Source organism: Microcebus murinus, chromosome 15 (assembly GCF_040939455.1).
Source record: "Microcebus murinus isolate Inina chromosome 15, M.murinus_Inina_mat1.0, whole genome shotgun sequence".
NCBI lineage: Eukaryota > Metazoa > Chordata > Mammalia > Primates > Cheirogaleidae > Microcebus > Microcebus murinus.
The window spans coordinates 36,457,996-36,480,550 of record NC_134118.1 but is presented as its reverse complement, the minus strand read 5'-3'; the positions used below and the strand labels follow the sequence as shown (position 1 = coordinate 36,480,550).

The 22,555-nt window shown below is 35.6% G+C and overlaps 1 protein-coding gene and 1 pseudogene across 8 annotated transcripts in view; one reads left to right on the top strand and one right to left on the bottom strand.

Moving 5' to 3' along the window:
• ARFIP1 (ARF interacting protein 1) overlaps positions 1–22,555 on the top strand; it is a 90,108-nt gene that overhangs the window by 3,808 nt on the left and 63,745 nt on the right. For 3 of the 8 annotated variants that reach the window (XM_012783690.2, XM_012783686.2, XM_012783687.2), the window contains exon 2: positions 16,698–16,777. The exons of the other annotated variants lie outside the window; for them this stretch is intronic. In XM_012783690.2, the coding sequence (XP_012639144.1) occupies positions 16,700–16,777 (78 nt within the window). In that variant the 5' untranslated portion in view covers positions 16,698–16,699. The remainder of the gene's footprint in view (positions 1–16,697; positions 16,778–22,555) is intronic. 8 annotated transcript variants of the gene reach the window in all.
• LOC105881733 (monocarboxylate transporter 10 pseudogene) lies at positions 7,313–9,634 on the bottom strand (annotated as a pseudogene).

The window sequence follows — 22,555 nt, the reverse complement described above, 5'->3', positions numbered from 1 at the left end:
GGTAATATGGCTATGGATGAAAAAGTAACAGTATTTGTACAGTCTAAAAGTCAGATATGTAGCTGCATTACTTCTGGGATGTATGAAAAAGACTATAAAACAAAAGGGGGCTGGGTATGGTGCCTCACCCAGATAATCTCAGCACTTTGGGAGGCCACGGTAAAAAGATTGCTTGTGCCCAAGAGTTTAAGCCCAGCCTGGGCAACATAGCAAGGCCCTGTCTCTATGAAAATAAAATAAAATTAGCTGGGTGTGGTGGCGTGCACCTGTAGTCCCATCTACTCAGGAGGTTGAAGCAAAAGGATCCTTTCAGCCCATGAGTTTGAGACTGCAGTGAGCTGTGATTAGGCCACTGGACTCCAACTTGGGCATCTGAGGGGAGACCCTGTCTCTAAAAACAAAAAACAAGATAGTCTGAAAATAAACTTGTTATCTTTAGTCTACTAGCTTTAGGCAGTCATAGAAGCCACTGAGTAGCTCTTGCATATTATCAGCTATTTACGAGACAAAAGTACACATTTTCTTTTTTTCTTTCCTTTATTCCTTTTCCCTTCTTCTTCTCATTTCCTTCTCCTCCATTTCTTCTAAACCTTTGTTTTAGGATGGGCATAGGCAGGTGTTATTTAGCCCTGTTAGCAGTTGATTCCTGAAAAAGGAATATAAGGTCTCTTGAAGTACTTTTTTTTCTCTAGCAAACATATTTATTTAAGTGAATACTCTTCTTCAGAGTAGGCAGTCTGCTTTGAAATCTACTTCTAATACTACTGCCAATTCAGACTGAGACATATGAAAGTGAGAAGTTCTTGCTTGGCTTTGTCACTTCACCTTAGTCACTAGAATCTGAATAAGTTTGAGTATTTGGAAAAAATCAGATCCTCTCTCAAAAGACAAAGATTTGCCACCAAAAAGGATTTTTAAAATATTTTGGGATCCGAAGATGAATTGTAAAACTAGCAATTGGTCAAATCCTTTGTAAAAATAATAGCAGTATTTTTGCCATGTTCTAACCTAAGAGTTATTATTTTGTTTTATTTTTGTATATCTATGATAGCATTGAACTAGTAGCTTCTTGATGTTCAGGCTTGATCCTCTTTGGTCCTTTGGGGAACAGTGACACATTGCCTTTGGAGTGTGATCTTAAGAGTTACAGAGTTGGTGGTAAACCCTAAATCATCCAAAGGAGGGAATTAGTTGGCCAACTCCAGTTTCTGCTAGCATGAGACAGTGTTCTAGAGCAAAGTTTCCAAACTTTTCTGCATTGTGGCACACATAAAAAATGATTATAATTTTGTGGCATACTATAGTCAGGCCCTCCCTGGTTCCCTGAAGCACATCTGTGATCCATTCTTGGCTCACTGGGAAGCTTTGCCCTAGAGAAAAGGAATATGTTACTCTTTGTTTAATACCTTCTGTTTGCTTAGCACATGATAATTTACAAAGTACTTTCACATGTATTCTTATTTTTACTCCAGTCATGTCAAATAGGTAGTAGATAATATTACTATGTTAGAAATGAAGAAATTGAGATTTAGGTAATATGCTTTGAACAAGGCACATACTTAAAAAGGATGAATCAGGAATTCAAATTCCAGTGAAAGAGTCCCTGGAGGTTAAGCCAGTGGCCGGTAATCTTCAGGATGGCCAGGACCCTAGCTGTCTTGTCTCAGAAAGCTACTTCCAGCATCTAGGGCACTGCCAGGCATGTAGGACCACATAATAGTTATGATTTATTGACTGCTACTCTGGTTAGGCATTATGCTTTATAGATACTATCTGTGTATTAAGTTGTCTTATTTTTTGTTCACAAATGGAGAAACAGGCACAGAAACCAACAGAAATTATTAGTCTCAGGTTACCCAAGTAGTAAAAAGAGAACCACAGGACTCATAACCAAAGTTGCTTGACTCTAAAGCTTGTACTCTTTTCACTATAGTGACTAGATAATGCCATGGCATTGGGAGTAGAGACTGGTGTTGGTTAAAGCATTTGATGTTGGTGGCACGGGCTGGTGGTGGTGCTGGTAAGAGAGGTAGGCAAGTGGACTAATAAGTGTTTATCTTTGGCAGTTTTGAGGTAGAGTTCTAGAGATGATACCTGTCTAATAAGATTCCCAAAGTGTTTGGTGTGCAGGTGAGGTAGAAAAGAGAGTAACTTGGGTCATTGGTATCACAGGTACTTCTAACAAAAGAGTTAAAAAATGTAGATCCTCTTCCTATATGGCTAAATGTTAATTGTAGATATGCTTATAGGTGCTTTTTATTTTCTTCTTTCTGTATTTCCTAGTTATTTTATACTGCATATTGATTACTTTTAAAATTAAAAATATTTTAAATTATTAAAGTACTACATATTCTTGAAATAAAAATTTAAATAATATTATACACAGATGGAACAGAAGTTTCTTCTACTCCTTTAATCCCTCCATCCTCTATATCCCCTCCCAGTTTGAAAAGTAGGTTTGGGTGAAATATATGAGGAAGCTCTAAACCTACTCTAGTACCATAGCCACTAGCCACGTGTGGCTATTTAAGTTAGTTAAAATCAAATACAATAGGCCGGGCGCTGTGGCTCACGCCTGTAATCCTAGCTCTTGGGAGGCCGAGGCGGGCGGATTGCTCAAGGTCAGGAGTTCAAAACCAGCCTGAGCAAGAGCGAGACCCCGTCTCTACTATAAATAGAAAGAAATTAATTGGCCAACTGATATATATATAAAAAATTAGCCGGGCATGGTGGCGCATGCCTGTAGTCCCAGCTACCCGGGAGGCTGAGGCAGAAGGATCGCTGGAGCCCAGGAGTTTGAGGTTGCTGTGAGCTAGGCTGACGCCACGGCACTCACTCTAGCCTGGGCAACAAAGCGAGACTCTGTCTCAAAAAAAAAAAAAAAAAAAAAAATCAAATACAATAAAAATTCAGTTCCTTGCTCATACCAGCCATATTTCCGTGCTTAGTAGCCATATGTGGCTAGTGGCTACTTTATTAGACAATGAAGATTTAGAGCATTTTCAACTTTGGCCAGCCCTGCCAAACTTTAAAATGCTATATGATTGGTGACATAATTACAGTATTATACCAAGAGTTAAAAAATCTCTGTGTTCCCTGTGGTGCCTAGCAGTTTTTGTTTTAGCTGATGAAATATTATTGCCACGTTCTCTCTCATTTTTTGTTTTAACTAAATCCAGATGGTTAAAGTCTAAGTCTAATGTTTTTCTTGGATATTTGGGGATTATAGTTAGCTGCTTTTCTAGGATAAAGATGTCAGCTTTATTGAGGGCATGAATGTTTTCTGTTCCTTTTGAGCTCTAGATCTGTATAACCTGCTGCCTTGTTGACACGCTCTCTTGAATATCTTAATGGTATGTCAAATCCAGTATGTCTAAAACTAAACTGATTTCCCCCACTCCCCACAAACCACCCCTAATATTGGTCCATTCTTTGTTCCTTTTTTTAGTGAATGAGACCATTATCTTTTCATTGTAAAATCCAGAACACTAGGAGTGATCTTTAACTCCCTCTCCCTGATACATCCAATGTATCAACAAGTTTTATTAATCTCACTTTCTAAAGGTCTCTTGGATTTTTCTATTTCTTCCTATTTCCACTTCTACCACATTAGTTTATTACCATCATTCTGCCTGAAACTTCTAAAATATTCTTCATTCTTGTCTACCCACTTCTGTTTTGGCCCCTCTCTAATCCATTATCCATCCTGAAGGCACAGTGATTTATTTTGAAACACAAATCTGATTGTAACCCCCCCCCCATCCTTTATGGCTTCCCATTGCTTCTAGGATAAAAATAAAACTCCTTAAAAATGCTTAGCTTTCTGGCCTCATCCTGTACCATGTTTTACATAACTCTCCACTTCAGCCATGCTGGCCTTATTTGAGTCCTTTTTACTTGCCTTGCTCTTGCCATTTTTACTGGGCTTTTTGCACATGCTTTTCTGCCTGGACCATTCTTTTCTTTATTTTCATTTCGCTTCACTTGTTAGCTCCTAGTCATTCTTCACACCTGAGCTGAAGTTTTGCATCCTTAAGGAATACACTAACCTTCTAGATTAAGGTAGTAGTAACATACATTTTCCCCAGTTGCAATTTACATTTATTTGTGTGATTATAAGATTGTCTTTCTCTTCAATAGCCTACAAACTCCATGAAGGTAGGACCACATCTTGTTTTCATTTTTAGCTCATATTGAATCCTTAGTACCTAGTTCAGTGCCTTACACCTAAATATTGACTCATTGAATTTCCAAGTGGATGGTATTAAGGATTTCAGTTCATGGAGTTTTGTAATAAAAGATTTTAAATATGAGTTTTTGTCAAAATAGTAGTTAAAATAGTAGTACAGGTTGAGCATCCCTAATCCAAAAATCTGAAATTTGAAATGCTCTAAAATCTGAAACTTTTTGAGCTGGACATGACGTCGTAAGTGGAAAGTTCCACACCTGACCTCATGTGATGAGTTGAAGTCAGAACTCAAGTGCACAACACATAGTTTTATACAGCATCCATAAAAGAAAAAAATACCCTACCACTCTTCTTCAGCTGCATTATATTTTGCACACACTCAGATTCCCCTACACAAGCACACTCACAAATGGTAATAAAATGACATACGTGTTTAAGAAAATGATCATTTATTGCTAGCATATAAATTCAGAATCAGCAATGATAATGATGCCAAGCAACTAAGATTGTCCATGTGAGTGGCTGAGATAGCGATGCCTTTGTTTTCAGATGGTTCAATGTACATAAACTTTATTTCATGCAAAAAATTATTTAAAATATTATATAAATTTATTTAAAATATTGTATAGATTTCAGGCTATGTATATAAAGGTGAATATATTCATTCATAAATGAATTTGATGTTTAGACTTGGGTTCCTTCCTCAAGATATTCCATATTGTATATGCAAATATTCTAAAATCCAAAAAAATCTGAAATGTGAAACATTTCTGGTCCCAAGCATTTCAGTTAAGGGATACTCAACCTATGGTTAAATTGCCAGCTGTTTTTTTCAAAGGCATGGAAATAAATTATTAATAGTTATTAAAATATAGCACAATATTCATAGATTATTTTATAATAAACTCTTATTTTTGATGGTTTTAGATTTACAGAATTATTATGAACATAGTATAGAGTTTTCTGTATTCCTCAAACCCAGTTTCCCCTATTAACATATTACATTAGTATGATACATTTGTCAAAATTAATGAACCAATATTGCCACATTATTATTAACTAAAGTCCATATTTTATTCAAATTGCCTCAGTTTCCCCTAATGTCCTTTTTTCTGTTCCTGGATCCCATCCAGTATATCATGTTACACATATTGTGGTCATGTGTCTTCTTGGTTTTGATAGTTTCTCATATTTCCTTGTTTTGATTACAGGTTGATAGTTTTGAAGATTATTGGTCAAGTATTTTGGAGACTGTCCCTCAGTTGGGACTTGTCTGATATTTTTGTCATGATTGACTGGGTAGTGTGTTTTTGGGATGAAGACCACAGGGGTAAAGTGCCATTCCCATCACATCATATCAAGAGTGCATACTGTTAATATGACTTAGCACTGGTGATAGTAAACTTGATCACCTGGGTAGAGGGAGTATTTGTCAGGTTTGTCCACTGTAGAGTTACTCTTTTCCCCCTCCCTTTGCATATTGTACCTTTTAGAATAAAGTCTGTGAATCACAAAATTAGGGAGTGGGGAATTATGCTCCACCTCCTTAAGGATAGAGTAACTACATTAATCTTTTAGAAATCTGTAAGGGATATTTGTCTCTTCTTTCCCATTAATTAATTTATTTATATTTGCATTGACTCATGGGTATTTATTTTATACTTTGGGTTACAATTCAGTAGTACTTTATTTATTTTGTTGCTCAAATTGTTCCAGCTTTGGCCATTGGGAACTCTTTTAGTTGATTTCTATATTCTTTTGGTACACTCCCATCATTATGAGATTTTTGTTGTTGTTGTTGTTTTGTTTGTTTGTTTGTTTGTTTTTGAGCACTTTTTAAAATCTTTCTGGCACTGCTGAGGTACTCCAGGGTCATCTTGTATGTTACCTGTGCCAGGTCTAGAATCATCCATTTCTCCAAGGAGCATTGATTCCTTTTATGAAGAATGGTATTAGAAACCAACAACTGGGTACTATGTGTGTTCATTGCTATTGGGAAGACATTGCTTCTAGGCCCTCTTAGCAGATAGAGCAAGGAAATATATGTGTGTACAGTAACTTGTATATATACACATATCTAGAAATAGTTGTAGATGTAACCCTCTGTATCTATATTAAGCTATATTCTTAGATTATTTACTGTGAGGTTTTTTTCCATTGAAAAAATTACCCATGAATATTGAGGGATTTATTTACATATGGTTGTGGGGGTTTAGTACAGAATTAAAGTAACTCTCCAGTTATCCATTACTAAGGGAGAAAAGCAGTTCAAATAATACCAAATAATGGGTAATCTGTTTGATTTTGGAACGAAATCAATGACAACAAACACTAAAAACAGATGACCACCTTTCTTGGTTCTTGGTTGGCTTCACTGCTTATGTTCTGGAACTCAGCTAGCCATCTATGATGAATGAGGCCATAGTACACTGAATAATTTAGAGTTTATTTATAGCTAGTTTTCTTTTCAGAGGGTAATTTAGTTTTGAGGGTGTTATTGCTTATTAATTTTTCTGTAACACAGTCTGAATGTGGAAATTAAAAAGACTTCTCCAAACAGTTAATTTTGTTTCTTGGTTAAGAGTTGATTATGGTGGTGCAGATAGGCATAGTTGAATATCTGTTAGGTTGACTTTTATTATTTTATTTATTTATTTTTGTATTCTATTTTACTTTATTGTTACAGTTTAAACAAATTCAGAAATTTGGGGTGCTTTTTGGCTACTTAAGTATAATAAAGCACACTGCAAATGCAAGGGGAACAATGTCATAAACTTAAATAGAAGAAATGCCTGATTTCTGAACAGCTCTGCCCTTGGGAACAGGATCCTCTTCATCTCACATATTGATTCTAAACACACTGTTAGCATTTGTTCCCAGAAGTCCCCTCGACACTAGAGCAAGTCAGAATACCTTAATTTCATAGCTTATTTAACAGCAGGCAAGCTACTTTAACATAGACTTGAGGTTTAGGTAGATTTGGTATTATTTAGAATCCAGGCTTAAATTTGCAAAATTTTATTTCCAAAGAGCAGAAGAAATTAAAACAGAGGTACCAGAACTAAAGATACACCATGTGAGACAACAAACAAAATATTTCCAGTCCTAACCAAACTGCACCCTTTCAGTATAGCTTGAGGTATTTTTAAATATTTATATAAGCTAAATAGCATTCACAGTTTCCAAAGTTGCTTTTTACTGAGATAGCTTCAAATTTTCATAATATTCGACTTTCAAACATGTTTTCATGTGCCAGAGTCTCTGCTCTCAGACTTATGGAAATACCAGACAGCTAAGAAGTGGCAGAAAATGGTTCTTGTAGTAATAAGGGTTCTATTTCTCAATTACTGTGCTATTCCTAGCATGTGACTAAAAAAATAAGAAATTTGCAATTCATATAAAAGGAAAACTTGCTTAAAATTCTAAAGCAAGTCCAGTCTGGTAGAGGTATATAAAACATTAAATAATAGAATCAGATTCTTTCTTGAAGATTCCAGACGAGCTTGATAGCAGAGAGTTCTGGTTTCCCAACATTTTCTCCATCTTTTCTCCTCCAGTGGTCTTACTGATCTGTCTTTGCTTCTTACTGTGGATCCATGGAATAAAACAAAGCACAACACCTCCAATAAGGGGAGGGATCCCAGCGAGGTAGAATGACACATCATAGGAGCCCAGCTTGTCACGAGGTAACCCTGCAATGGGTGGGCCCACAGTCATGGGAACAGACATGAATCCGAGCAGAAATCCAATTGCTTGGGAGACATCCTGGGCACCAACTAACTCAAAGGCTATGGGGGCCATAATAGAAATGAAGCATCCATCGAAGAGACCCATGATGAGACAGATAGCAATGAGGGCCCCAAAGACGCTACACAGGGGAATCATCATGGACATTAGACCGATGAAGAAGAAGGAGAGTACCACAGCCTGATGCAGGTTTTGAAGACAAGTTGGTGGTAGAACTGGGGTGAATTGGTGTTCCACTCCATAGCCTGTACTCTTCAACTCTGCAGCCTTCCAAACTGGGGATGACTGTGATCCGAAACTAGATCATGTGGGAGAGTTGTTTAAAGTGTCTATGTCACTGGTGTTCTAGGCCTGGCTGCTACTCAGAACTCTAGGTTGACTTTTAAATTGTTTTCTCATTACTACATATAATTAAAAATTAATAGCATATTGTCAAGGCTTTCTACTTTTGAATTTTCTAGACTGATGTGTTTATCTTAATGAGCAACCTTAACTTAATTTGTCAGTATAAAAGGACTTGTAGATATCTAGCAAAATAGCTTTTACAGATGCCAGATAACTGTTGATATAAAGACAGAAGCATTATGTAAATGATTCTATTTTAACTTATTTGTTTTTATTTGGTTATTCTATTTATGAAAAAAATTTGATATACTTTGAACATATTATGTGATAAGCCAATTTCAATGTTCAATATCATTTACATTAGACTGTAGGGAAAAAGATTTTTTTCTATGTTAGTAAAACTATCATAGGAAACAAAATTGTTTTGACTAAAACAATTTTGGATATTTTCAGCTTTAAACATGTATTTAGTGTAGTCATTATATATTTTAACTCAATTTTTATTGTAAACAGTTCAACTTTAAAATTAATATCAAATTATGAAATAAAAACACATCTTTGCCAAGTTTCAAGTTGTTATCTTGATATAAGCACTGTTTCTGAATGTAAACCTATTTTCATTGTCATCTCTAAAAATCCTATAGGTTTCTGGATATTGTAAAGGTGTTGAATATAGATGTAATTGTATACATTTCAGAATGTTTTATTTTGAATTATGAGTTTTGATATAGTTTATAAAAGGTACTTTCCTATTCAGACCTCAGGACTATTTTGGGACCTACAAATAAATGAGATCCCCAGTAGCTTCAATTCTTGATATTCAAAAGTTTAATACTCTTTAAGTTAAATATAATGTGATATTATTTAGCAGAAAGAATGTATTTTTTCCTTTTAACTTCTAACAAATTCTGTATCTAATATTTAAAAAGTATAGAAAAAAGACATGGTAATGTAAAAATGTGGGGAAATTATGGCTAAAGAATTAAAAATCACTTGTAAAATAAACATATTCTTATGGTAAAATAAAAATACAAATCATATCAGTCTCTTACCATTTATCCATGAACAAGATAAGATGGGCATATTTCGTTGGATTCCATCAAAAATGAAAGAAATAGAACCACTTTCTTTAATCCAGTCTCTGGATAGAATAGCATCGATTTAACAGTCTAAAGCTAAGAAAGATCAGATCTAAGCAAGCCTAAGTTTCCCACTTTTTGCTCTTAGTGTTCTATATCTAACTCTTTAGTGTTGTCCTTGACTCACCGTCAGAACTCCTTGATTCCATACATTATTATTTATAGTACTTCTTAAACTTCTTTTGCTGAAGTACCTTTGAGAAGAATCCTCCATAGATCCTTTAGTATTAGATTTCTGAGTCTATAAACTCAGTGTTGTTGTGAAGGTGTTTTTTTTTTTTTTTCCTGGTATTCATGGAGTCTTTTGTTTCTTCTTATCTTTAGGAATCCTGGCAATCCTCCTACCCTCTCTTTCCTGGGTTCTAAGAAGACCCTAAATGAATTTAAGAATTGTAGAGTATAAAATTCTCCCTCATTAAATCTGGGGAAAGTTCTTAAATGGTTTCCTTCTGTATAGATTGTGTACTCAGTTTATAGAAATCAAAATGTGATATTGTTATAAGAAAATGAAAACAGCCACAAATAATTGGATGAATTATAAGCTTCATGTTATATCATTATACATTTTAATAAATGCTAATTAGTAATTCACTTTGTAGGTCTTTGATTCTTATACTCATTAGTTAATGAATACCTTTGGCTGATTTATATTAATAGAAGCAGAACCCTAGAGATGACTTAAGACATTTTTGGCCTCCAGTATAACTGGCCTGTGAGGTCTGAACATTAGTGGTAGTTCTGTAATTGTAGTTTATCATTCTGTTTGAAGGACAGCTTTTACATAACCAAATTCATGTAAAGATCAGAAAATGTATATCTTAAACAGCACAAGTTATAAGTTATGAATGTTTTAAATCTTATCACTCCCATGTATTTTAGTTATCAAAGTTATAAACAAGCGAACTTTTAAAAAGTATATGAAGTAGATCAGAGCACCTAAAGAATATGAATAACATAGATTTAGTACCTATATCTGTAGTTCTCAGAACTCTGATTTCGTGTTTCTTTATCTGCTTTGAGTATTTGGTCTTCTCTAGAGATGAATGATAATGATATACAGTAGTTCCCCCTTATCCTCCAGGGATATGTTCCAAGATTCCTAGTGGATGCCTGAAACCATGGATAGTGCTGAATCTTATATGCACTATATTTTTTCCTATACATACATCCTGTGATACAGTTTAATTTATAAATTTGGCATAGTAATGGATTACAACAATGACTAATAATAAAATAGAACAGTTATAATAATATACTTGTCTTAATCCATTTGTATTGCTCTAAAGGAATACCTTAGCCTGGGTAATTTATAAAGAAAAGAGGTTTATTTGGCTCATGGTTCTGCAGGCTGTACAAGAAGCATGGTGCCTACATCTGCGTGGCTTCTGGTCAGGGCTTGAGGCTATTTCCTCTCTTGGTGGAAGGCTAAGGGGAGCCAGTATGTGCAGACATAACATGAAGAGTAAGGATAGGGGGGAGAGGAAAGGAAAGGAGATTTTAACTACCAGCTCTTCTGGGAAATAGCAAGAATTCACTCATTATCTCAAGGGCACCAAACCAGATCTGCCCCCATAACCCAAACACTGCCTATTTAGGCCTCCAACATTGGGGATCAAATTTCAACATGAAATTTGGAGGGGTCAAATATCCAAACCATAGCGATACCATAATATAAGTTATGTGAATGTGGTCCATCTCTTTCTCTCAGAATATCTTATTGTACTGTACTCACCCATCTTGTGACGTGTCAATCTGTTAACTGAGATGGCTGCTAAGTGACTAAGGGTGGTAGTATATACAGTGTGGGACTGAGCTGGATGGTGTGAGATTTTATCATGCTACTTAGAAGGGCACACAATTTAAAACTTGTGAATTGTTTTCTTTTGGAATTTTCCATTTAATATTTTTGAACCATGATTGGCAGTGGATAACTGAAAACTATGGGAAGCTAAATTGTGGATGGTAGGGGTGGGAGAACTGTATTTTTCTAATTGGTGCTACTATTTAATATAGGGGAGCAGATGATAACTCTTATTTCACAAGGAAGTATAAAATAGCAAAAATGAACTGCTTTAGCTTTCTTCCATTTTTCATTTCACTCTTCACTATCTCTGCAGGTTTCTTCTTCCTTTCATTCTGGCCTCTGTGGAAGAGATTTCCTCCTTCTATCTGAAGGGTAATTCCTCTACCTTTGCTCAGAATTTCATACTGTTTTAAAAAAAACTTTTATTTTTATCTAATTTTAGACTTGAAGAACAGTTGCAAAAATAGTACAGAGAGTTCTCATATTCCTCACCTCATTTCCCCTAATGCTAACATTTTACATAACCATAAGATATTATTAAATACTAAGAGAAGGAAATTGACACTGGTATGATAGTAATTAAACTGCAGACATTATTAGAATTAAACCAAATTTTCAACTACTGTTCTTTTTTGGTTCCAGGATCCTATCTAGGAACCTACATTGAATTTAGTTATTTCTCCGTAGTCTCTTCCAATCTCTAAGTTTCTCACACTTTCCTTATCTTTCATGACCATGACACTGTTGAAGAGTACTGATCAGTTATTTTTTAGGGTGTCTCTCAGTTTGGATTTGCCCAGTGTTTTCTCACGATTGGATTGAGCTTATACATTCGTGTCAAGAATACCACAAAAATGATGTGTCTTTCTCAGTGCACTGTATTGATGGGTTTATGATGTTAATATGTCTTACTAACTTGTGATTACTTGATCACTTGGTTGAGTGTGCTAAGTTTTTCTACTAGAAGCTATTGTCTTTCACTTTTTAGTTGATAAGTAGCTTGTGCAAGATACTTGAAGACTATAAATCCTGTTTTCCCTCAAACTTTTGCCCTCTAATTTTAGCATCTATCAAGTGGATCTTGTCTGAACATTTGTTATGGTGGTTCTGTTTCCTTCTTTCCTTCCTACGTGTATTAATTGAATTATTAATTCAATTAATTACTGTGTTCTATTGTGAGGAAGAATTGTCTCTTCCCCTCCATTTACTCATTTATTGGACTCATTAATATTTGTTCTATTCTATATGGTTAAATCCAGTACTATAATTTATTTTGTTTCTCAGTTTGTTCCAGCATAGACCATTAGGGACTCCTTCAGTTTGGCTCTTGTGTTCTTTCAATAAGCCCCCACTTTTTTTTTTACGTTTTTCTTATTTTCTAATACCATATCAGTATGTGAAAATTACTATGGTTCTAAGAGTCAGAATTATTACAAAATATACAGTATATCCAGAGAAATGTCACTCCCTCCTTATCTCTGCTACCCTGTTTCCATTCCCGTCACTTCCCACTTTTTTCTACTCCTTCCTTGTTTGTTGCAGGTAGATAAGCTCTCTCCTTAGTTTCTGGTTTATCCTTCCTGTATTTCTTTTGTTCCAGTGAGCAGAAATGTGTATTTTCTTATATTCCCCCTTTATTCTTATATGAAAGTAGCATATAATAGGTTTTGGGTTTTTGGGACTGTGCTTTTTTCAATTAACAGAGTGTCCTAGAAATCACTCCATATCATAGAGATCTTCCTCATTCTTTTTCCTCCCATAGTTACATAGCTTGGATGTACCATTATTTATTCAGTCACTCTCCTATGTTTCCAGTATTTTACAATTACAAAGAATGTTGCAATGTGTATATGTTTTTGTGTAGTTGGAGGTGTATTCCCAGGGTAGATTCCTAGAAGTGGAATTGCTGGAGCCAAACGTAAGTGCATATATGTTTTTGTTAGCCATTATCAAAGTTCCCTCCACAATGGTTGTACCAGTTTGATCAGCAATGTGTGAGAGTACCTGTTTCCCCTACCATCCTCATTAACTGAAGTTTTGCCATGCTATAATAAAATTTCTGCCACTCTAATAAGTGAGAAAGAGTATATCAGTGTTGTTTTAATTTGCATTTTTCTAATTTTGAATTAGTTTGGTGTTTATCTATTTGAGCGTTCTTTTTGTATTTTTTCATGAACTGATTGTTCATGTCTTTTTTTGTCTTTTGGCCCTTTTCCCATTTGTTTTAAGACATCTTTATATATTAGGGATATTAGCCTGTTGTGGTATATGTTGTGAATATTTCATCCTAGTTTTTCAGTTGTCTTTTGGCTTTGCAAATACTGTTTGTTATACAATTTTAAAAAAATTTTTATGTAGTCAAATTTATTAGTGTTTTCTCTTTTTGTCTCTGGATTCTGAGTCAGAATTAGAAAGCCTTTCTTTATACCAACTTTAAAGCACAGTTCATGTTTTTTTCTAGTACTTTATATGGTTTCATTTTTTACATCCAAATTCCTAGTCCATTTGTAGTTTATTGTGTATGGTGTGAGATATAGTTCTTTTTTTTTTGAGACAGAGTCTCACTTTGTTGCTCAGGCTAGAGTGAGTGCCATGTGTCAGCCTAGCTCACAGCAACCTCAATCTCCTGGGCTCAAGCGATCCTCCTGCCTCAGCCTCCCGAGTAGCTGGGACTACAGGCATGTGCCACCATGCCCGGCTAATTTTTTGTGTATATATATTTTTAGTTGGTCAATTAATTTCTTTCTATTTTTAGTAGAGACAGAGGTCTCGCTCAGGCTGATTTCGAACTCCTGACCTTGAGCAATCCTCTCACCTTGGCCTCCCAGAGTGCTAGGATTATAGGCCACCGCACCTGGCCGAGATATAGTTCTAATTTTACATTTTTTCAAATGGCTACCTAATTTTTCTGACACCATTTATTGAAAAGTCCATCTGTATTTCAGTGATTTGATATGCCACGTTTCATATATGCTAAATTTCTTTGTATTAATATATTCAGGTCTAATTCTAGACTTTTTATTCTGTTTCACTGGTCTCTTTGTTCATGTGTTAGTCCCACACTGCTTTAATTATAGATGCTTTTAGTATGTTTTAATGTCTGATAAACGTAATCTCCCTTGTGGTTTTCCTTTTTCAGTGTTTTCTTAGCTATTCTTGCATGTTTGATTTTCCATATCAACTTGCCAAACTTTATAAAATAGTTTGTTCATATTTTTATGCATTACATTGAATTTATTAATATAAATTAATTATATATAAATATATATGTATTAATATAAATTAAGGGAGAAATAACATCTTTATAATGTTGTCTTAAGAACAGGGGCTATCTTTTCATTAGCTCAAGTCTTCTTTAGTGTCTTTCAGTATGCATAACATTTTTTCTCATATAGTTTTTACACATTATTTAGCTTATTCCTAAGTATTTTATCTTTGTTGCTATTGTAAATGTGATTTTCTCTGCTGTTATGTTTCCTGATTATTGTTTTTATATATGAAGGCTGTTCATGTTTATATGTTAATTTTGTGTCTTGCTTAATTTACTGAATTCTTTTATTTTTTTTTTTATTTATTTTTTTATTTTTTTGAGACAGAGTCTCGCTTGTTGACCAGGCTAGAGTGAGTGCCTTGGCGTCAGCCTAGCTCACAGCAACCTCAAACTCCTGGGCTCAAGCAATCCTTCTGCCTCAGCCTCCCGAGTAGCTGGGACTACAGGCATGCACCACCATGCCCGGCTAATTTTATATATATATTAGTTGGCCAATTAATTTCTTTCTATTTTTATAGTAGAGACGGGGTCTTGCTCTTGCTCAGGCTGGTTTCGAACTCCTGACCTTGAGCAATCCGCCCGCCTCAGCCTCCCAGAGTGCTAGGATTACAGGCATGAGCCACCGCGCCCGGCTTCTTTTATTTTTGAATTAGTTTTAGTAGTGATTCTTTGGGGCTTTTGAACATACTATTATATCATCTTCCTATAGAGATACTATTACTTTTTTTATTTTTTTTGAGACAGAGTCTCACTTTGTTGCCTAGGCTAGAGTGAGTGCCTTGGCGTCAGCCTCGCTCACAGCAACCTCAAACTCCTGGGCTCAAGCAGTCCTCCTGCCTCAGCCTCCATGCCCGTCTAATTTTTTTTTTCTATATATATTAGTTGGCCAATTAATTTCTTTCTATTTATAGTAGAGACGGGGTCTTGCTCTTGCTCAGGCTGGTTTCGAACTCCTGACCTTGAGCCATCCACCCACCTCGGCCTCCCAGAGTGCTAGGATTACAGGCATGAGCCACCATGCCCGGCTGATACTATTACTTCTTTACCTGTTATTCCTCTAATTGATTTTTCTTACCTAGTTGGATTGGCTAATATACCTCTAGTACAATGTTGAGTAGTAGTGGAGATGGTGGGCAACTTTCTTTATTCCTGATCTTAGTGGAAATGCCTCTATTATGTATTTATTAAATAAGATAATGGCTATATGACAAAAATATATATATATTTTATCTTATTGAGAAAATACCTCTTAATTTCTATTTCCTTGAGTGTTGAATTTTGTCAAATATACTCCATCTCAGTGTTTATGGAGAAAATTGTATGTTTTTCCTTTTAGATTTAGGAATATGGTATATATTAATAGATTGCCTATTTGAATCAATCCTGTATCCCTGGAAAAAAATCTCACTTAGCCACATTATGTTATTTTCTTAATATGGTATTGGATTCTGTTAGCAAACAGTAAAATTGTTCTCTCCAGTGTATTTCAAGAATAAACATTTCTCTTCTTTGCATTATAGTAGCTAACATGGTGTGGGGTACTTAATTGTGTGTCTGTCTCCCTGATTAGATTCAGGATGCTTTTAAAACCTGCATTAGATTTTTACTCTTCATTACCCTTAGTGCCTAGCAGAGTTCTTCATATATTATTGCATTCTCTAAATGTCATTAAATAAGTTAGAAGCAAAAATAGCCAATTAAACTTTTCTTGAGTGAAATCTGAGTATCATGTTTCACGTAGATAATAAGCAGTCACATCTGTTATCAATAGTAAGGAGCACTGGCCGTGAAGATGGGAGAGACCTGAGTTCTAGTCTGGACTTCATTTTATGTAGGCCACAAATAACTAACATTTTGGCTTCAGACACCTTTGGATCGCAGTTTTTTCATCTGTCAAAGCAAGCTGACACTCTGATCTTTTAAATTCTGTTTCATATCTAAATGTTTTCATGAAATTATTTTTTAATCATTGAGGTATGCACTTTTACATTCTGCATAAGAATTTTTCTGACGTTTTGTCTTTAGAATTGTTTACCTATTGTAATCAATAGATATGCACATAATTGTAGATAGTTTTGAAAAGCAAATTCTGACTACAAATAAATTAGTTCTATTATGGGCTATTTGTAAGAATATCAATGAGACACTAACAACTCTTTTAACAAAATTATTTAATGTGTGCCCAACACATTTTACTTTTAGGTATGTCTGACTGCAGCAATGACACTACATCTCTTGGTGCATCCAAACAAGCTACAGAAGAAGTCAAGTCTAATTCTGAGGTGATTGGGTGGTATTTATATTGTTTTTTAAAATCAACCCATCTCAATCAAGGGGTTAGACTGTCCAAATTGAATCAATTGATCTAAATGTGCCATTTGAAATAAACTCTTGTACATGGAGTCATAGGAAAGGGGTAGAAGGGTTAAGAGCTTTGTAATGGCAAGTAGGTTGTCACTTGCCTTGGGACATCTGAAATTCTAGAATGTAGTTTATTAGTCACATAAAAATGAACATAAAAGCTATAGGTCAAATTATAGTTTTTTTATTTAAATATGAAATATGACAATGGCTGGAAGTTTCTGTTGAAGTGTAAGTAGTAGTATGCTCACATTTTGAGCTCATCCACTCCCATAATCCCTTTCTAGTTTGATATGCTTTAGAGTCCAGGTGTAGAGCTTTTGAAAAACTACTGAGTTCTGGACTTTGCTTTGGACTTGCTGAATCTAAATCTGCAGTGATAGACACTGGGCCATGTGTATCTTTTTCTTTTTGAAAGTTCTCAGGTGATTCTGATATATACCTCCTAAGAACCACTGTTTCAATTCATTAGAATAAGGAGAAAGAGATTAAGCAGTTACTTTTGCATTGACTTCAAGTCAATAGATGTTTTTGGTTTTTTTTTTGTTTTTGTTTTTGTTTTTTGAGACAGAGTCTCACTTTTGTTGCCCTGGCTAGAGTGAGTGCCGTGGCGTCAGCCTAGCTCACAGCAACCTCAAACTCCTGGGCTCAAGCGATCCTCCTGCCTCAGCCTCCCAAGTAGCTGGGACTACAGGCATGCACCACCATGCCCGGCTAATTTTTTGTATATATATTTTTAGTTGGTCAATTAATTTCTTTCTATTTTTAGTAGAGACGGGGTCTCGCTCAGGATGGTTTCGAACTCCCAAGCTGGAGCAATCCGCCCGCCTCGGCCTCCCAGAGTGCTAGGATTACAGGCGTGAGCCACCGCGCCTGGCCAATAGATGTTTTTTGAATGCCTAATATTAGTATAATACTGCTTATATTTATAGTGCTTGAAGATTTACAGAGTAGTACTTTCATATTGTTTCATCTTGATCTTTAGAATAATTCGGTATAATTCAATTAGGTAAGTAAAACAACTATTTTTTCCATTTTTTAGTTGAACAAATTTAACTTTCAGAAAGATGGTGACTAGGCCGGGCGCTGTGGCTCACGCCTGTAATCCTAGCTCTTGGGAGGCCGAGGCGGGCGGATTGCTCAAGGTCAGGAGTTCAAAACCAGCCTGAGCAAGAGCGAGACCCCGTCTCTACTATAAATAGAAAGAAATTAATTGGCCAACTGATATATATAGAAAATTAGCCGGGCATGGTGGCGCATGCCTGTAGTCCCAGCTACCCGGGAGGCTGAGGCAGGAGGATTGCTTGAGCCCAGGAGTTTGAGGTTGCTGTGAGCTAGGCTGACGCCACGGCACTCACTCTAGCCTGGGCAACAAAGCGAGACTCTGTCTCAAAAAAAAAAAAAAAAAGAAAGATGGTGACTGATTTAGATGAATTGGTAAGGCTAGAACACAACATGGGGTCTTCTGACTCCAGTTGCAGTGTTTCTGTAACAATTTGCTACCTGTTTATGTGGCACAGTACTAGGCCATTTAGTTAAACCAAGATACAGTGAATCTGTATGGTAAGCTTTAATGTAGGATTTAGAGCTATATTATTTTGTTTTAATCCAAAAATTAAAGATGAGTTCTGGTTGGCAAAGTATGTATTATTTATGGAGAATTGAGGATTCTTTGTGATTTAAAATAGCTTGGCTGGTTTACCAGTTGGCAAAGCAGTGTTTTAGTTATATATAGTCCTGAGAAACTACAGAATTATACTGTACTTAGTCTTAGTTCATGGATTCTTTTTTTCTTATGATTAGATCTCTGAATCTATACTGTTGAGAGATGATTAGGGGAAGTTTGATGCATATGTGCTATAGGAAAGTTTGACAGCCTAACCAATGATGGGATTCATAATAGTAAATGAAAATATTCCATTAGTGGTTTACCACTGTGAGTTTTGTCCATGTGAATGTTACTCTTGTAGATGCTAAACTAGAAATTTCCTGCTCAATAAAGAGTTAAGCCTGGATGACAGTGATCTCTAGGAAACTGCTGCCAAATAATTGATTGTTCACATTTGTCTGTAAATTAACATGAAAATCCATGTTAGGCATTCCCTGTGTTTTTAGCCACACTTGATTGTGTAGCATCCATAGGGAATATTGTAATTAAAAAAAAAAAAAGAAAAAGGCCAGGTGTTTGAATATAAAACGAATTTATGCCCCATTTTAAAAGCATTATATGAGTTTACAGTTAACCAAAGTAGGATTTAGGAATATTTTGTAACATTAAAACTCCTCATTTATTGGTATTCTACTAATTTAAACCTGCTTTTTCAAATTTTACAGGTCAGTTTTATTGATTGGTATTCTAATTTAAACCTGCTTTTTCAAATTTTATGGGTCAGTTTTGTTTATAAGAAGAAACAGTAGCCTAAATAGACAGTATTCGTTGAGGGCCTATGAGGTGTCAGGCATTTTATTAGGTTTTGCATATGTAATCCATTTTAATGCTGCAATAACCCTGTTAAGGTCTTCTCTACATTTTATAGATTAGGCAACTGAAACTTGGAAGGGTTAACATAGCTGTTAAGGAGCAAGCTATGATTTGAGCCTAAATGAAAGTGGAAAAGATGAATAAGTTTAAGAAACTAAATAGAAAATACAAGATTTGAAATGTATTATTCAGGTAGCAGGTCGGTGAAAATGTAAGACAAGTTTGGAGTTTATACTAATAGTTTAAACATCGCTTAAGAAAAATTTACAGCATATGCAAAAAAGGACAAAATTGTAAACGAATTCCCGTATTTTCATTATCTGGCTTCAGTAATTATCTGGATTTCACCAATTTGCTTCATCTTCCTGTTAAAGCCATGAAGTTGCCAAGATAGATAGAATAAAGAAAAAAGCCAAGGCTACAAACAATTAACATTTATACTCATATTTCAACTCTGTTTTGATCGTGGTCTATTTTAGAAAAGTGTAGTTAGGGTACCCATACCAACAAACTTACGAAGAGGAGTTGTGCTGGTAAATATTAGTGTTGTTGGAACTACTCCAGTATTTGTTCCATTGGTCTTGAGCTAAAATCAATATGCTATAATTATAACATCTTTATATGATGTTTTCATACTATATAGTAGTTTTACATTTGATTTTCACAATAGCTGTTTTAAAGGTGAGGTTAATAATTCCATTTTATAAATAAGAAAATTGGAAGTAACAGAAGTAAAGTGACTTCTATAAAGTATAAAAATGGAGTGCTCGTGGCTCACACCTGTAATTCTAGCACTCTGGGAGGCGAAAGAAAGAGGATTGCTTGAGGTCAGGAGTACAATCTGTCAACATCAAGAAAGCAGTGGGTTTGATTCGTATAAATATCTGAATGTTTGTACATATTAGTTGGAAGAGCCTGCTGATATTTTTCAGTCAGTTTTGGAGAAGGCGGCATAATGTAGGAGTTAAAAATACATACCAGTTTGCCAGGTTTGAATCACCAGTTCCTAATCTTTCTATTTTCTTACCTGTGAATAATAATGGTACCTAGGAATAATAATGGTACCTAGGTCCCAGAGTTGTTGTTAGGTTAAATGAGATAATGTACATAAAGCAAGTAGAATTGAATTAGTTAATATGTGAAAAACACATAGAACAGTGCCTGGCACATAGTAAGTACTCATTAAGCGTTAGCTCTTACTGTTTTAGGGCTTCATAGGCTAGAAGATGCATTGTTTAAATTAGTTAAATTCCTTAACCTTTTGCAGCTTCAGTCTCCTCATCTGTTAAAATTGGGAAAATCATATTTATCTCACAGGGCAGTTGTGAGGGTTAAATGAAATAATTTCTGTAATGTGCTTAGCATAGTGCCTGGCATGTAGTAAACATTCAGTAAAGGCCAACTTTTTAGTGATTACTGTCGGTACTAGAATAGGGAACCATAAAGCTCTCAAACAAGTTTCATAGCACTCTGACATTCTGAAAACTTGCTAGACCATTTCAGAGTTGTCACTTGATACTTAACGGCATTCATAAAAACAGAAGACTATTTTCCATTTATGTACTTACTCATTGTAAGTCAGATATCAAGGTCTTATGCCGCAAGCAGTTATGAAAACCAGCTCTAGCTCATTTACTTAGAAAAGGGATATACTAAGTGGATATGAAGTAGCATAGAGCATTTTCAGGAGGGTTGGAAAACCAGGTTCTAGGCTGCACATCTAAGAATGTTGATCCAAATCGTGGTTCAACTGTAGTCCAGTGAGGTCGCCAGATTCCTTAGCACCAAATGTAGCAGCTTGTACGGCCAGTACCCCTAGTTTTGGTGACTAATTGGATACTGCCGCGGGTGCTATGGCCACAGCTGACCCAGGAATTTGATCTTGTTGCAGTTATTGTTGCCCCCAGGTGAGTTCCTTGATATCCCTTTTTTGCACTAGTTTCTGATTCTAAGTCTGGGGCAAGTGCTTTTGATTTGGTAGAGCTTAGGTCATAATGTCAGTGCCTTAGAGTTTGGGAAACAAATAATAATATTAACATATATAGCACTTATTATATGCTAGGCACTAAGAACTTCATATATATTTTATTTGATGCCATAACAATACTACGAGGTAGGTGCTGCAATCATTTTACAGATGAGGAAAGGGAACTTCAGGAACTTGCCTGAGGTTCACAGCTAGTAAATGGAGGAGCCATGAATTGAACCCAAGCAATCTGGCTCCAGATATTTGCTTATTTATCAGGTATTTTGAGCTTTTATGCAATACAAGGCAAGCTCTGCCTTTCCCCAACCTCCCCAGCTTTGGATGGGGTTGGGCAGCCAAAAAGAATGAGATATATGTAATACTTGCTATTGTCGGACTTGGCAAACCAGTTATGCTGTTTCAAAAGATAAAAGAGTAACAGAGGGATTTTTTTCCTTTATGATTACACTTTATGCTCTGTCATTCTTTAGATATTCGCTATTCTTTAAATATTCTCCTAGAGGCAGTACTCCTGATTTTCAGACTCTGGATCGAACAGGGAATATATGTTTGCAAATGATACTTAGAACTACGCAGTCATTTTTATAGTGAAAGAGTATCGGTGTAATTTATTTTTTGTGGGCGAGACATATTTTGGAAAATGACAAATTTCTTTTGGTGCTGGGTTTTGGAGCGGCAAGTTAGTCCTTGTAGTTGGGCACTGTGATCAAGATTACCCACCTCCCCCCACCAGAGTAGTGTGGTTGCTCTGTGGGTAGATTTTGGGCTTGCAGGAAAAATAGGTCCTATGCTATTAGAGACAATAAAATGGAATTTTACCTTTTTTTTCAAAATAAACCAACAATTTATTGAGGTAAAATTTACATATAATATACATGCACTCAGATCTATAGCCCAATGGGTTTTGACAAATGTATTAATGTAAACCTGGGAAGCCATAATCACAATCAAAATACAAATATTTCAGGCCAGGCAAGGTGGCTCACGCCTATAATCCTAGCACTCTGGACAGCCAAGCGGGTAGCTCGCTCAAGGTCATGAGTTCAAAACCAGCCTGAGCAAGAGCGAGACCCAGTCTCTACTACAAATAGAAAGAAATTAATTGGCCAACTTAAAAATATATAAATATAAAAAATTAGCTGGGCATGGTGGCACATGCCTGTAGTCCCAGCTACTCAGGAGGCTGAGGCAGAAGGATTGCTTGAGCCCCGGAGTTTGAGGTTGCTGTGA